A 17,117-nucleotide genomic window follows, 5' to 3' on the forward strand; every position below is an offset into this window, starting at 1 on the left:
AGCTGGTGGCTTTACGTCCCCCTGCGCTGAGGCCCAGATGGAGTCCCACACAGTGACGTATCTTGTCTTATTTGCACTTTTAGTGTTGTTTCAATGTGATTATTCTTCAGCTTGCACGTGTTGTCTATTGATTGATTGATTGATTGATTGATTTGAATACATTCTATTGCAAAAGGCTGAAGGAGCCTTCTCTGCCTACTCTTGAAGACTCCGGTTTCTAATTTTTAGAAACTAATTTTAATATCGAGCCGATATTGACTCAAATAACCGGATTGGATCTAACTGCTCTTTTACCGAAGTACAGATAAAAGGTGCCGTTTAAGTTTGTCGCCAGCCAGCATGAGTCTTGTTGTGTCGTTTTTTTTGTGTGCTTTGCCAATACTTTTCACCGATAAAGTGCTTGAGGCAGACCGATAGTATCAAACATGAGGTCTCTCTCTTTTTAGAGTGACATTCCTACCAAAGGCGAGAGCTTTCCTGTGTGTGTGTGCGTGTGTGTGTGCGTGTGTGTGTGCGTGTGTGTGTGTGTGTGTGTGTGTGTGTGTGTGTGAAGGATGTATTGAGGAAACCTCCTTGCTCTGTTTATTGTCAAAGCTGTGTGGACGTACGAGGACAAGAACAGGCAGCGAGGCGTCTGTGGGATGGGAAAGTCAGGTAGAGAGGATTTTGTCGAACAGCTGCTTTAATTCTCGGTGAACTGGGCTGAGCTCTGTCCTGTTATATAACTGTGTGTTTGTGAGTGTGTGTGTGTGTGTGTATCTGCCTGGTGGAGCTGCAGGAGCGCTCCACCTCACTCTGACCAGCCGGTGTCCCAGCCGACACTTCACCTCTGGATTGCCACCTGGATTCACCGTTTCTTAACAAACACGCTGCAATGCGATTTTTTTCTTCTTCTTTTTCTCGCAACTTGTTTTTAAATATTTTTCCCCCCACTTAACTTTAAAAAAGAAAAAAAGAAAATGACCTGCACTAAACTTCTTCTACTACTTTTTGCCACACAGTTCATCCACTTTACCGTTGTTGTCCCACCTTCCCGGGCGTAACTAGTGATTTTAAACGTGGACGCTCAGCTGAATGGATTACTCCCAGCCGGTGTAATTGAGAGCTTTTGAACTTGTCGGTGCAAGTTGGGAAGCCGAAGCGTGTGCGCTCGCAGTAGAGGAAGTCGGTGTGCGTGTGTGTGTGTGAGAGTTTGTGTCGCAGTCTGTGTGGTGAGCTGGTCTGGACGGCGCTGCCGAGCGGCTGCAACATGTGGTTTTCTGTGGTGGGAAAGAAAGATCAGGTAACTGCAGCTTCCTTTGAGTCTCTTTCATATTGATGTTCTCTTCTTTGTTGTTGTGGCTCCACGAACACTGCGACTTTTTTATTGAAAAGTACCCCGTGAACAACGGCAGACCCAATGTGGGTTTCTCGTGCACTCACCGCTGCGGTGGCCGCGTTTGTCCCTTGTCACTGTTTGCTTTCAGGGACGTTCTGATAATGTTTAAACTAAAGTACACACATGAGACACCGATAGTAAAAGCTTGCACACATTTTGGTCAACGTGCTCGATAACGGTTGAGCTATTTCGTCACATATTATTGATATCTTAAAAAAATAATAATAATCAGATTAGTCACTGTTTTTCACTTGCATGTTTTGAGCTTTTTAATGTGTGTTTAATCTAATGAGTCGTGTTTTATAGCTCTTAGTGTTCTTATTCTGGGCTTAGAGTAAGACTGGTTGGAGAGAAGCGCTTTACGTTGCGATCAGATCCGACTACTTACTATTATCATAATTGGGGAACAAAACAACTGCATTAAATTGTCTGCCGAGTTATTAACTATTAACAGCCTATGAACACACAGTAGTAAATCCAGTTTGTCAAGCAGGTGCTGCAGTGATTGATCTATAGCGGCGTATTAAACTTGATACATGATATTCTAGTTGTTTAGTCTCTCTGGAACAAATGAGCGGAGTTTATTACGAGTTAAAACAAGATTTGTGTGTGTGTGTGTGTGTGTGTGCGTGTGCGTGTGCGTGTGTGTGTGTGTGTGTGTGTGATTTTGTTGCTCAGCTCCCAGCTGTCTTGAGGACAAAGCTCCTCCCCCGTGTTGGTACGTTAACTCATTTATTCATCGCAGCAGAGAGCAAAACATTTACTCCGTACAGATTAACTCTTTAACATCTTCAGTGCCGCTTTAGTTTTAAAACAGTACAAGATGCTCTTCATTGAGTTAAATTGCTTTTTGAACAATTTACTTCGCCAAAAGCACCTTGAAAGGAAACGAGTGCAGTGTGATTTAAGATAGTTATTAAACAATCATTTTGTAGAGTTCTGGGGTAATTGCTGTACCTTTTGTGTGCATACACAGACAATATAGTGTGATGCTGCTGACATTTTTCGAGGTTTGTTTGCTTTATGTAACCATGGATAAAATAGGAATCTAATCAGGAGCCGATGCACCAAGACATGAATGACTTTGGAAAGTTGCTCCGTTTATTTCCACTGCGTGTTTGAAGTATTGTCTTGTGTGAGTTTGTTTATTTGCTTACTGAATTGTACAAGAAGTGGAACAACGGTATGAGAGGGTTACCCCCTGTGAGGGCTGACACAATGGGAGGATGTAACACACGCACGCTTTCCTGTAAAGCTGCAGGCAGGAGGTGTGTGGAAGAGAACGTTTGGACATCTTGGTCGCTCGTTACGAAAACCACTTTTAGTCTTGTGGTCGGATCATAATCTGGCAAGTTTGTCAGGGAGTAGTTGTGCACGTTGCTTTCCAGCTGAATCAATTCCTGCCTTAACGCAGCAACTTCCGCCTCATGTTCAGCTCATCTCTGGTTGTCACCGCTGAAATCTGAATGGCCTCCGAGGTTATCAGAGGACACGATGAAACAGCGTTTGACTCGTGCAGTTTCCTAGTTTGTTCCCACACGAAGCCGATACTCAAATATAGCAATCTACAGTTCCAAAGAGAGTGGACTTTATTTTTTAAGCTGATGCTAATGTCAATATCTGGGAGTTAAAAGATATTTCGACCATGGTGATCCTGATACAAATCCTTTTATTGTGTCTTCTAATGAATTGCGACCAAAATACATTTTACAGTCATATCTGTGTGAAAACAAACAAACAAACAAGTAAATCCTACACTGTCCCATTTTCATTCCCTCGTTGAAGGGACCCGTGTTGCTTCATCTCGGCTGTTTTCTTTTGGTACCGTCAGAACACATACGCGTACACACACACACACACACACACACACACACACACACACACACACACACACACACACACACACACACACACACACACACACATACGTACACACACGGCTTTGTCAGTTTGTAGTATTTTAGCTGATGCGGCATCTTCTCAGGTTAAAATTGGGTGTGGTTATGAACTACAAATTGCTGAAGTCGTGAAATTGTATTTACTAAGCACCATGAAGGTGTAACCTGATACAAATGGGAGAACTAAGGCGCTGTTGATGCACCACAGCCTGAACAGACCCCGAGAAAAAGGTCTTTTAAACGGCCTCTCTCTGGATGAGTGGTTTATGACCGCAGACGGCAGGTGGGCGTGTCATTAACGCTGTAGTCTCGGTGTGTCGCCAGCTAGCATTAGCGGCGGTTTCTTGATGCGCTTTCGAGGTCATTTGTCTCGGCCGCAGAAGAAAAGTGTCACATCACTCTGACTCTGCTGTCCAGACAGAAACACTCTGTTGTATAATTCATACTTCTCAGACTTTTGGTTCATTTACTGACACGGGCTGTGTCTCCGGGACTGTGCAGAGGGACTACAGTGGGTCCTCGCTTGTTTGGAGATAGTTTGTGATAAATATTTGATTTAGAAACATAAGAAGTGAAACAATTAATCCATTCTTCGATCAGGAATTCACGCAGACTTTTCTGACGTTATGTTGTATCACGTTCTGTGATGGACGTTTCAATACAAAGAACAACTAATTATTAATCATGAAACTAATCATCAGTGAGGATAATCTATGAGTTGCACATTATGTGAAGGTGGTTCTCGGAAAACTTTTACTTTCTCCTAACTTAAACTTCTTGTTCACATGGAGGACATATTTTAATCTCATGTATTGTGGCCCTTTATTGAAATGAAACTGACTTTAAAGATGTCGTATCAGGGTCACTGGAACTATTCGTCCTGTTAAATTATTTGACACGTTCCTGAGCTGGAAAACACCAACGAAGAAGGAATAACATCATTCTTCAAAGACAGTCATCCTGTTTTTTCCTCAGTGCAGCCTCCTCCTCTCGGGTAAGAGGGGAGGATATTTAGCTTTTTTCTCTGTAGAGTTGGTGAAGACAACGAAAAAGACTTTCTTTGTGCTCAGAGGGAGGTTTTGAGAGTGCAGCCAGTCAGGCTTACCTCAGGAAATTGGTACAATTGTGTCCACACCAACGTTATATCAAAATATAATTAAAGCTCCACCGCTTCAGGACGCGAGGGAGATTTGACCAGAGCATAAAGGTCTGACTGTAAGTGTATTCTGACGTGAGAGGAGATGTGCTGAATTTGTAACCCCCCCCACCTATACGAAGCTTTGGTCCTCAACTTTTAAAGCAGCCGGCTCCTTCGGGCCATTCCCTTCATACAGACCTGGCAGCTTTAAGGCGCACTTGATTTGTTGCGTCAGGGCACTTTTGAAGAAGCAGAGCAGTCCATTAAAACAAAATAAATCAAAGAGTAAAGCGCTCCCTCAGGTATTCCAGCTATACTTATAGACTCTAACCTCGGCTACAAGTTTTAAAGCTTCACTATCGCGATAAACCTGCTGTGTGTCTCCATGTTACACACGTTTCAACATGCCCAACAGCCTTCAGGTCCACCTATACATCCTCTTCTGTGTTTACATGGCAGAAAAGTCTCTACATTTTACAATACATGTCGAGAGTTAGATTGAGCTTGTCATGATTAGATCAAGCTGCACTTTGTTGCTGCTTATCAGGGCGATAGGCACAAAGAAATGTAAAACACGCTAAATAGCACACATATAGATCAGACTTCAGTTTTTGGTATGTATGCTATTGACTTTTGCTCCACACACAGTTCTAGTTCCACTTACTGTTTGGGCTTTAACTTTCACGTAAAGGTTAAAGTTACTAACTCCTGATCCAAGGCACAGATTTTTTTCCCTCGACCTCTTATGCAAGGCGTTTGTGAAGCAGCAAGGAGGACATCTACTAATATCCATGTCTCTACATGCAAAATCCAACACAAGACCAGATGATCTATTTTATGCTTCCCACACCAGCGACAACCGTGACCAGAGGCATTAGGTTTTAGGTCCATCTGGTACGTTCGTCCCAATTCTTGTGATATCTCAATTACAACACGATCCCTCAGAAAAGCACCTGGAGGAAATGTCATCGCGTCTGGCTCAAACGTCCACGAGGATGAAGCGATTTAAATTTGGTGGTCAAAGGTCACTGCCATCTGACAAAACATGTTATTGTCCGTAACTCGACAACTCATATATGCTAATTATGACACTTTGGACCGACATGGGTGTAAACTGCACAGAAGCAGTATTTTGATTATTCACTTTCCCTTCTCTTAAAAAGGTTATTTCAACATATGTTTCTGCCTCATGCAGACATCCCATCTCATAGGCAAGACAATGGCTTTCAATTGGTCTTTTCCTAAAACGATTATCTCAAGTTGTGTGTGTACTCGTATATTACTCTTTTTGATAAAGTGTTAGCGCTGTTCAACTTAAAGCTATTGTACCTTAATCCCTGTTAACATGTGTGCTGAATGCTAGGGCCCCTCTGAACTCCCTCTAGGACCCCTTAAACTTGCTAAAAGCCCCTCTGAACGTCCTCAGAGGATTCTAGGAAATTCCCTCCGAGTGTCTCTGGAGCCTGATTTGGCGCCCCGGTCCCCCATTCTGGATAAGTGCAGGAAACTGTGGCTCCATCTGAAACAAGGGGCTCTTTTAACGTCTTCTGTAATGTACAACAGACTTTAAACTGTCAGAATGATTTAGTGTTCTTCTCTCATCTTAATGTCACTCGCAGGAATTTTGTGCCGGCATGAATCCAGCCTCATTACTCCAAGCGGACAGAGAGCCGAAACACTGAGGGTCAAATAGTTTTGAAGGCCGGGTGTCTGCCGTCTTTTTGTGCTGATGAAACTGGGTCCCTCTGTGGATGATGGAGGCAGATTGTGTCTCTATTCACTCAATTTGCTATAGTTAAAAAACATAAATGAGTGAGGAACCCTGTTTGGAGAATAAGGCAGAGCAACAGAAAGTCATTTTTGGTCATTTTGACTGATAATTGTAAATCGGTTCAGAGGAGTTCAATTATATCGTAGCGCCAATCAAAATGCAAGAGATCAAAACAGATTTGGCTGGAGTGTAGGAGGGAAAGCTCAGGAATGCATTTGTCTCATTTCGATGAGGGCAACACAAAGCTCATTGTTGTTTTTAAACAAACTGATCGGTTTGAACCTTTTTAGAACCCAAATTTGTTTTCAAAAGTAGTTTCCTGCTGCGGGGAAGCAAACATCATGAAACAAAGCCCGTGATTTGTTACATACAGCTGAGAAATACTGGAACAATATCAGTCTGGTTTTCTGCCATCCTTTGACCAGTGTAAAGATGCTATGTGACGGTAAAGAAGGTCTTTTAAAAAAAAGTCGAGAATTTAACTCTGAGAGCTCTGCAGAAACCTGCATCTTGTACCAGGAGCCTCATCTTCTGCACCACCGCTGATAAAACAGTTAATGCATGTGACCTTCAAAAAGTAAGAGCTATTAACCTAAGTGCAACACACACACACACACACACACACACACACCCTCGTTGCAAGTTCGGACGAATGGGAGCAATTAGAAGTGTTTTTAATCCAATCCACAGTTTTATGAGCGAGTTTATAGACATGCTGAGATTGGTCATGTTGAGGTTGTTTGTGCGTTGCACCTGAACTTGATCCTGTGGCGTTTACTCTGTAAACTTTTACATTGTTGAACGCTGCTTTAAAAATAGAAACGCGTCTGAATGTAATCAAGAGTTTGTTTTTTTCTTCAGTCCAGTCTTTAAGCCAAATCGTTAAAGTCTTGGAAGTGTTGAAGCGAAACGACAGTTTCCCATTCAGCACAGCGGTGTGTGTGTTTATCTGGTTCTGCTGTGTCCCAAACTCTGAGGATAAACATGGCAAGATGGCAACGAAAGCGTGTGATTTGTCAGATAACATGCCAGCACTTTGCTTCACTGCAAACCCACTACACACACACACACACACACACTCCCCTTTTTATCTCGGTTGCTTCTTGCTGGAGAAAGGATTTTGGAGAGAGAACATAAACAGATTCCTGTGGGGTGATTCGATTGTTTCAGTTCAGCAGCAAATATTACCAGAATACTGCAAAGAAAACTGCAACAAGAGCAACAACAGGGAGGCTAAGAGCAGCGTGACTGTTCGACGTTTGCTGCCGGAGCTCGAAAACTGTCTTGACATGTCAGTTTGACATGTCGATGAGCTTTCAGTGTTCAGGACACGATGGTTCTCTGATTCGTCCCGGTTCTGGTCAGTGTCTGCGATCGTGAATGGCTGTGTACAAGATAGTTTGTTTTTTCCTGGTTGTGGTGGACCAGATTATTCAGTCAGAGCTTCTGGTTCTGTATTAATTAAACTAGTCATGTCTTGAAATGGTCATCATGTCAGATTTGGTGCTTTCATGTTCTGTCTGGCTGGAGAAGACGCACCTACAGGACCAAGTTCCTTCATTTACACACACACAGTAGTGTGATTCCCACTGCTCTACGTGTGTGGGATTTTTTTTTTTTTAGGGAGACACATTGTGTTTGTGTTCAATCAAGTGCTGGCGTAACTTTTGAGGCTTCCGTGCCTTGCTCAAGGGCTTGTTGAGGAAGCCACATGAAAAAAAAGAATCCTTTTGATCTCAAGTGTTTTATTCTCATTCATTTTGGATTATGAGAACATGTTCTGAGTTTAGTGTCTTATAACTGTCTGTCTTGATACAGTCTATGTACGGTCTTTTGTCCACCCATGTTTTCTCCAGATGTATGTTTGTGACATGCTTTTTGTTGTGTGATTAGTTAATCGCTCCTTCTCTCTACCCCCCCTCTCTCTCCCTGTAGGGTGCCGGTCAGGAGAAGCTGGGCATCTACATCAAGTCCGTTGTCAAAGGAGGAGCGGCTGATGTGGTTAGTGTACACACAGAAACCAGAAACATCACAAAAGTTTAAGTAAAAACATACTCTGACTCGTGTGCGTGTGTTCATACAGGACGGGCGTTTGGCCGCAGGTGACCAGCTGTTGAGCGTGGACGGGCGCAGCTTGGTTGGCCTATCACAAGAGAGGTAAGGACGTGGCTCTAATAATCGGTGCTGATGTTGTGCGTTGGCTTCAGAGTTCAGACATCATGCCACCAGATTGTCGTCTTATGCCGATTTCCATTTGAACCATTGGAAATGGAAAAAATCCCAGCTGACGTGCTTAAACTATTATCAAACCCTCATGACGTCTGTCTCTCTTTAAAAAACACACACACACACACACACACACACACACACACACACACACACACACACACACACACACACACACTGAACCACCTACCGCACCGTATTGACGTATTTATGGTCACGCTGACGAAACTTTAATGTATTTCTATTTTCAGAATTGAAAACATTTGAAAGATTAAAATAAACTGTTGGCTTGACGTCAGATACCAAGCACATCGTCGCAGAAACCTCAGCGTTGAGACATCTCGAGGCATTTTTTCCCCAAACGTCGTGCAGAACAAGGGTGTGTATGTTCTGGTAACAGCTGTGAGGTGCTCGGTGTTTAACGCCCCACCCAGATGAATCCAGTTATTCCTCTCTCCCTCAGCATATGTACATGCTTGGTGCTCGGCGCTGTCTCTTACCGTTTGTCCCCCGAAGCCAAACTGGATTTACAAATCATTTGCTTGATTGCTTGCTTTAGCGTGCAGGTGGGAGGCGGCAGGGATTCATTTGAATCAGGCCATTTACGGTCAACTACGAGTTCAAATGAGGCATTTCGTGTACATTTCTGACCTTTCCGTTCATCATGCTGCGCTCGTCTCCTTTCCTGTAGGTTAGGACTAAGTATGATTTGTAGCCTTTACATCTGTAAACGGAGGGTTCAGAGTCGGTTCTCAGCTCTGCATCAAGCTGAGTTAGTGTGTGTGTGTGTGTGCGTGTGTGTGTGTGTGCGTGTGCGTGTGTGTGTGTGTGTGTCAATTAGAGGGAAGTGAGTCTCTGGCAATGGCAAATATAATCCCTGGCTCTTATTAAATGTGTTCCAGTGAATTCTTCTGCCAATTGTGAAGCTATGGAATAACAAAGCTTTACTCGCGTTATCCTATATTGACACAAAAAAAATAAAAAGTTCCATTCTATAAATGATAGTTGTGCTGAGTTCATCGACTCGAGTTCATCGACTCTTTTGATGAGTTTGTCACTTTCAAAGCTTTTCTCTGTTTTATTTCATTATAAATTAAATATATTTGGGTTTTTTAATTGTTTTTGGGAACAATCAGGTAATCTGAAGAAACCCCTGTGGAACTTTGTGATGGACATTATTTGACATTTTATAGAGAAAGCGATGAATTAATTAATTGTGAAAATTCTTCTTACTTGCAACCCTTCACAACCTGTCACATCAGAACTAAGTATCCTGAGACTTGTCCTTAGAAAACTCTTGTTTCAAGTTTCTGATCGCTGTGATGCACCTCAAAGCTCATTGCAGCTAAACGGGAGATTGAAGTATTGATGGAGTATTATATTAATAAAATAATTAATATATGTGTATATATGTGTATATGTGTTACAAGTTCCATACTTATGCTCTCGCTCTCTCTTTCTTGCTCTCTCTCGCTCTCTTGCTCGCTCTCTCTTGCTCTCTCTTTCTCCCTCCCTCTCCCTCGCTCCGCTTCTCTCTGTGTGTTTCAGGGCAGCGGAGCTGATGACGAGGACGGGCTCAGTTGTGACTCTGGAGGTCGCCAAGCAGGGAGCCATTTACCACGGCCTGGCTACTCTCCTCAACCAGCCCAGCCCCTTGATGCCAAGAGGTGAGCACATGCAAGATGTTTAGAGAGGCGTCTAAAAGAGTTGAGTTGACTTAAATATACGGAGCATTACGCAACTCTAAAATGAGTAGAAACTTAAGAGTTCATTTGAGTTAATTTAGGGAACAACTCAATTATTGCTGTTTTATTTTTTGGTCTTTTGTATGTTATGATTTTTAAGGATCTTTCTCATCTTTTTTTTAATGATCATTAATAAAAGCTTAAAACCTTGAATTAATTGAAACCCCCAAAGACTGAACATTCACCTGCAATAACTTTCATAATCAAGCAACTGTTTAAATAATTTTTCAAGCCTTATAAATACAATATTTCTGGTCAGTCTGGCAAAACTGTTCATTTAAATATGTCAACTTCTCCTGAAAAACATTACGATGTGCATTTTCTGCTGTTTTCTAGCCTAAACCATTAAACAAATAATACAAAGTAACACATCATTTGACTTTACTTCCACTACTATTTTCACTTTGATATATTGTACACCTTTTTATATTCAGTTATGTTTCCCCTCCTTGAAAATTCAGGAACATTATAAAGTCTCAAGTTACAGCCACTTAAAAACAGCACAAGTCATACGTTTGACTTTCTAAAACCTTCAGATTGTTGCTGTTTAGTCGTCAAAATGAATGGACTACTGTCAGTCCTGCCATTAGTTGATGGCAGTGATGTGGATGAAAGAGGAGAAGCAGACTCGTCCAGACAGAGTGTCCTTGTTGTCTTCTCTCTAGTGCTGTTAAAAAAAAAAAGGAAAAAAAAAAAACTGCTTGCAGACTGAAGGATATAATGAGTGTTTGTGGCCAGAGCCAGATATGTGTGAGTGTCTGAGACAAGCTGCATGCGTGTCCACACACACACACACACGCACACACACAGTTTACTGGGTTGTCTGGCTGTGTGCTGGTCTTTGTCTGATGGAATGTGACCCGAGATTCATTAAGGAAGTCTTCTGGCCGGTGCGGCCGGCGGTCCAGGATGACGCTAAATGGGCGTTTCTCCTCCCGAATTCCCTCGACCACAGTGTGTTTTCCAGAGCAGACAGTGAAATCTGACCGCAGGGCCGTCAAGGACGCTGGTCATTCTCTAGTGAACTTAATGGTAGGAAACTGGACAAGGCAAAGTGTCGATTCTCACGGACCCGGGGAAACACAACTAGATACGCAGCAGGGAAATACATTGGTGCACTTAAAGGGATAGATAGGCCAGATGTTTTGAAATAGGGTTGCATGAGGTACTTATACATAGTTTGTGTATTACCGTCAGTACAGCGGATCACAGTTGACACGCCCCCAGTTTGTACCAGCACGGGTGCAAAGCGATGTACTGCTGTAGTAGAGGGAGCAGCTAAATGTATTTTAGCCACCAAAAGCTACTAAAACAACATTTCTTTTAAACCTGTCAACCACTCACTCGCTCTCCTTCATCCCTCCAGCATCAGACCGAGGCCGCGACAAGAACGGGAAACTGCGACCAAAGAGCGAAGGCTTTGAGTTGTACAACAACTCGGTGCAGAACGGCTCACCAGAGAGTCCGCAGGCTGGCTGGGACTCTTACCCCGAACCAAAGAAGATGAGCGGAGAAGAGCGACTTCTCAAGAACCGAGCCGACCACCGCTCCAGCCCCAACGTCGCCAGTAAGCCCCACTACTTACCGAGAGTGTGTTCTGCTCACACAGGTGGAACTGCTGACGCTGTCTAGTCTGTCTTCTGCTTGCAGCTCCATTTTGTTTTGTCAACTGAGCATGAAATGGCTTTAAAGCCAACTTGAATTGTACCTACTTAAGATAACCAGCTAAATTATGTATGTTCCCTTATTACGTCTTTTCCTCACAATTTGAATGTCATACTATGTAGGATTTAGGCGTTTTTCTTACTGCTTTTTGACTGAACTTTACCTGTTTAATGAATTGGACCTTCATCACAAGGATGTAGTTGAGACATAAGTGTGATAACACATCACGTTATCACATGTGCATAATATTTACACCCATATTGGTAGTAAATTTAGCTGAAAATCTGAATGCAAAAACTTTGTTTGGATAAAAGAAATATCTATGTCAACAAAAAAAACACTCCTTTTTTTTGGAAATGTGGAAATACAGTGCTGGTGTTTTTCTTAGAGTACTCCACCCTGATACTGAAAACACTGTCTGCAAAAACAACAACCTCACAAACCACTTTCAGTAACCTTTTGGGGTAATTTGGGATTTGTTGATGACTCCTTTGCACCTCCAGTTCATTGCTTAATTGCTTTAAAGTGTTGGTGAAGCTTCTAACTGGATGATAATTAAGCGTTTTCTTAACCGTAAAAACAGACGACGTGTGTGTGTGTGTGTGTGTGTGTGCGTGTGTGTGTGTGTGTGTGTGTGTGTGTGTGTGTGTGTGTGTGTGTGTGTGTGTGTGTGTGTGTGTGTTATAGAGAGAGCAACATGTTGACATGCTGTGGGATCAGTCTTGTGCGCAGAATATCCACTCAGATAGTACCGAGTAACGGTCTGATAACTTTTTCACCAGTAGCTTTTTAATAAAATTAAAAACAAATGTTTATATTTCTTTTAACTGAAAGTAGTGTTTGGTCTGTTCACGGTTAAAAGGTTAGTTTTTTTTAACATCCCTACTAAAAAGACTGTCTCTCCTGCTCCATCGTCAGACCAGAGCCAGAGTCCTGCAGGGAAGGCGGTGTACCCCGGAGGACCTGGCACTAAGATCACCTCCGTCTCCACCGGCAACCTGTGTGCAGACGTGAGTAAACGTCGGCCTGAAGGCGCTGGCGTCTTTATGTTGAATGTGCCACCAGACAGAGATGATGAATTATTTCCCCCCGACAATGTGCTGCCTGTCTAGTGCTGGGAAGGTGTCCCAAATATCTTCTTTGCAAACACTCATGTATTTCTTTTTTGCTTGACTTCGACAGGATGAGCCCTCCCCTCCCCGCCAAGAGGCCTACCCCATCCCCACCCAGACCTATCCCAGGGAGTACTTCACCATCCCGGCCTCCAAGAGCCAGGATCGGGTGGTGGTTCCCGGGCAGGGGCCCTCACAGCACTGGCAGGGCATGGAGGACAGAGAACGCCTCCCGGTGGTCGACAACATTCACAACAACAGCATGCAGGTAGAGCAGCAGCGGACCCGCCTCTTCATTGTCAGAATTCCTAAAATAGCATCATAAATGTTTAAGTTGATCAATAATTCAGTACCTTCACTGGGAGTATTTTGTGAATGTACCATCTGAAAGTAGCAGGCATGTAGAACTGTATTCTCCTACTCGTTCGCTTCATCTGTTTTGTAAGTCAATAGATGGTTACACAAATGCTTTCAGGGAATGTTTGAATTCTTCAACTAAACATGTTGGATGGTCCAGATGTCTTGTCCCTTTCTCTCTCTTCATTTCCCGCTCAACTCTCCACCCCATTTTTTCTTCTCTTTCATCTCATAGTCTGCCCCTTTTTCCTCCCGTCTCTTACTCAATGTCTTCATCTCTTCCCAGCGCATAAACCACTCCCAGGAGGAGTTGTACCCCCCACCAGGAGGTCTGAGGCCAGACGAGCGCATGCAGCAGCACTACCAGCAGGACTACCAGCACCGGGACATGGACTACCAACACAGAGAGCTCGACTACCAGAGAGGTCCACCTGGAGGTAGGAAAAAAGACCTCGGATGAAAAAAAAGGGACCGTAGCACCCGATAGTGTATCAACTGCAACATTATGGAACAATTTAGTGGTTTTCAGCACCCAAAATGTTCCTCTAAAATTTATTTTAATGTGATATCATTGTTTACGGTTATGTAATACTCCCAGTATTTTATTCAGAGTGACTCAACAATTATAATTGTCATATTTAAAAATGAATCTGTGAGATGAGAAATCCTGCATACGGTCACGTCACTTGTAGTCCGTTCACTTGGCTGTTGCAGTCAGTTCATTAGTTTGGATTGACACTCCATTAATGCGGTTGCCTTTTTCCAAATATCTCGTGGGTTTACTTGATTTAAATACAACGCTACGACCTTGAGTGCTGAGGTTAGGAGGGTGAGGCCAACTGAGGAAAAAACAAAACAACCACAACTCTGCAGCTCTGATGGGAAATCTGTCTTTCAAACCGCTGTCTTCCTTCCATGACCACAGCACTCCATGGTCTCTGCTGTGCAGGCAGTGGCAGAGCCAGTCGCAGACGGGAAATAGTGGATTTCAATGTTTGATCGGAGATTCGTGGCGTCACAAAAAAATACTTTTAATGCTACAACTCATTGTTTTATAACAAGGAACACCTCGCCACCAAGTCCCAGATTTACATCGGGCGCTGACTGTGTTTCTGCCTGTCTCCAGGTGTCGGAGGTCCTGACCACTGGGCCCCACAGCCGCAGGTGTCCTCCTCGTTGGAGTCATCCACGTCGAGCCAGGAGCACCTCAACTTTTCGGCGTCCTCCTCCTCCTCCAACAAGGGCCTGAACCAGAAGACCGGGCCGGGCCGATGGAAGACGCCCAACGCTCCGCACTCCGGGCCGCCGCCGCCGCATCCGGCCCAGACGCCGTCCCGCTCGGACCTGCCCCCTCCTCCGCCCCCGCCCCCGGCCCCTTACCCCGACGCCTTTGAGCCCTATGAACCCCAACCCGAGTTACCGCTTCCGCCGCCTCCCGCCGCCATTAATCCCGTCACAGCCCAGCAGGCTGCGGACCGCAAGAAACGCGAAGAGCAGCAACGCTGGTATGAGAAGGAGAAGGCTCGACTAGAGGAAGAGAGGTGGGGGTTCGTTTATTTTTGTTTTTTATTCATGTTTTATTAGATTTATCAAAATAGTTGTCACACACAAAACGACAATTTGATTTTCACTGTAGGCTGAAAAAAAACAACAGAAAACCAGCACATCCAAATAGACAGAATATAACATACAATTTTATGTTTTTAATGATGCTGATGATTTCCCAGGGAGAGGAAGAGGAGAGAGCAAGAGAGGAAGCTGGGTCAGATCCGGGCCAACCCCGTCATGCCCGTCCAACCTCACAACAACGGAGGATCGATGCCTCCTCCGCACCACCAGCCCCCTCTTCCCTCCGTGGCCCCGCCCCAGCCCTACATCCCCCCTCAGCCTCAGCCCCCGCCTCCTCCAGCCCGACCGGAGAAGCTGTCCAGCTTGCCGCGATCAGCTGTTCCTCCGCCTGCTAGTGCCTCCAACCCTGGTAACTCCTTCTTATCTCTGTTTTGTATACGCAAATAAGAATCCTATTTAAATTATAGAAGATAATAATAATAATTTAATTTACTTGTAGGCATGGACACGGTGATCAGGGATCTGTTACCGCAGCAGCAGCCACGGACCATCGAGAGGCGAGACTTGCAGTACATCACCATCAGCAAGGAGGAGCTCACGTCCAGCGACAGTCTGTCTCCAGACCCCTGGAAACGAGACGCCCGCGAGAAGGCCGAGAAGCAGCAGCAGCTTCACATCGTCGACCTGCTGGACAAAGAGATCCAGGAACTCCAGGTAGACTCAATTTCAGCTCCATTCAGAGGAAGGAAGGACTTATCACACACAACGCACATACGCACACGCATACAAGGATGGATTTGCAAATAACGGGTGCACACATTGTTTTCCAGTCGAAGCCGGAGCGAACGGCGGAGGAAAGCGACCGTTTGAGGAAGCTGATGCTGGAGTGGCAGTTCCAGAAACGACTGCAGGAGTCCAAGCACAGCGACGAGGACGAGGAGGAGGAGGACGACGAGGACGTGGACACCATGATGATCATGCAGAGGCTGGAAGCTGAGAAGAGAGCCAGGGTAAGATGGGGTCGGTGGTGATGGAAAAGGATAGCGTAGGGGAAAGAGAGAGTAAAAAAAAGAAAATACTGAATGAAGTGGAGGGAGAGTTGAAGCTTAAGAGACCAATATGCAGCAGAGGAGAGTAAAGGGAACGTTTAAAAGGACAGGAAATCTTAATATGTCTGTTTTAGGAGAAATTAAACACTCAGACGTTTAGTAATAATTAACTTACAGTTTAGAAAATATATGTGTAGCTCAGCAGACAATGAAGGGCGAACCACACAAAGTCAGACTAATGCAGAGAGAAGAAGCTTTCAAACGTTGGAGGGGGAAATGGATTCTTCTGTGGCTCCCACTATGAATGTTCTGCAGTGTGCATCTGCAACATGCTTCTGTCATCGCTTTGCCATGCTGAGCTGCTTAAACCTGATTTGCTGGAGGGTGGACGGGGGCTCCGGGCAGGCAGGTGAGGGTGTCGTTACTGCGGCATCCACATCATGTGGCTCTAACTGTGACTTCCAGTGTGACAGGTGGTGTGTCTGAACACGTGGTGATTTACGTTTCCTGTAGATTCTGGTTCCTTCGCTCAGCACTTGGTTCTGGATTTATAGCAAACAGCTGCGTCCTGTTGTGCAAAGACACAGCAACTAGTGTCACAGCTAGTTTAAAGGGGATATTATTTTACTTACTTGTCTCTGGCATCCTCCGGATTGGATTTTTGAATTTATAATTGAACATCACTGTTCCAGCACTAAAATGGCTGTCAAATGTCCAAAAGCCAGCAAATTCCTCTTACTTCAGAAGATACTTTTTTATTTGTTATCCTTGCGCAGCATTATTTCCTTAATCTTTCTGTGTGACTGGCTGTGATGGACGTGGGAGGGTGCTGGAGGATGCAGCTGCCCGTGTGGCTGAGTGTGTGATTGTATGTTGGTTCATGTGGTTGGGTCGGTCGGTCCAGTTCTTTTAAGTAATAACGTACTTTTAAACAGATCTTCTGGATTTCATGTGCCGCTGTACAAAAAAACAAGCATTTAAACGACTTCTAAATACAAAAATTGTGTTTATTTCTATAACTCAAAATCCCAACTCTGTCCCAGGGCAGAGCTTCAACATCTGTACACCATGCAGTCCTTGGTTTACATGATTGGGTTAATACAAATTTGGACATTTGGATTTAATTATTTAGTTTATATTCAGACGGTCCTTTTTCTTCATCAAATCCCTCCAAACTGATAGAAATTAAGGAAAGAAGGAGCCCTAATA

At 44.1% G+C, this 17,117-nt stretch overlaps 1 protein-coding gene across 14 annotated transcripts in view; it reads left to right on the forward strand.

Moving 5' to 3' along the window:
* Positions 1-17,117, forward strand: part of afdna (afadin, adherens junction formation factor a) — an 87,719-nt gene that overhangs the window by 57,301 nt on the left and 13,301 nt on the right. For 10 of the 14 annotated variants that reach the window (XM_068577005.1, XM_068577012.1, XM_068577014.1 and 7 more), the window contains 11 exons: positions 8,121-8,186; positions 8,269-8,342; positions 9,960-10,078; positions 11,523-11,723; positions 12,740-12,831; positions 13,004-13,201; positions 13,577-13,727; positions 14,417-14,837; positions 15,018-15,268; positions 15,359-15,573; positions 15,690-15,869. In XM_068577005.1, the coding sequence (XP_068433106.1) occupies positions 8,121-8,186; positions 8,269-8,342; positions 9,960-10,078; positions 11,523-11,723; positions 12,740-12,831; positions 13,004-13,201; positions 13,577-13,727; positions 14,417-14,837; positions 15,018-15,268; positions 15,359-15,573; positions 15,690-15,869 (1,968 nt within the window). The remainder of the gene's footprint in view (positions 1-8,120; positions 8,187-8,268; positions 8,343-9,959; positions 10,079-11,522; positions 11,724-12,739; positions 12,832-13,003; positions 13,202-13,576; positions 13,728-14,416; positions 14,838-15,017; positions 15,269-15,358; positions 15,574-15,689; positions 15,870-17,117) is intronic. The other 4 variants (XM_068577008.1, XM_068577009.1, XM_068577019.1 and 1 more) reach the window with 1 other exon arrangement.

Source organism: Clinocottus analis, unplaced genomic scaffold, assembly GCF_023055335.1.
Source record: "Clinocottus analis isolate CAN_PGR_092001 unplaced genomic scaffold, fCliAna1.0.p SCAF_15, whole genome shotgun sequence".
Lineage (NCBI taxonomy): Eukaryota > Metazoa > Chordata > Actinopteri > Perciformes > Cottidae > Clinocottus > Clinocottus analis.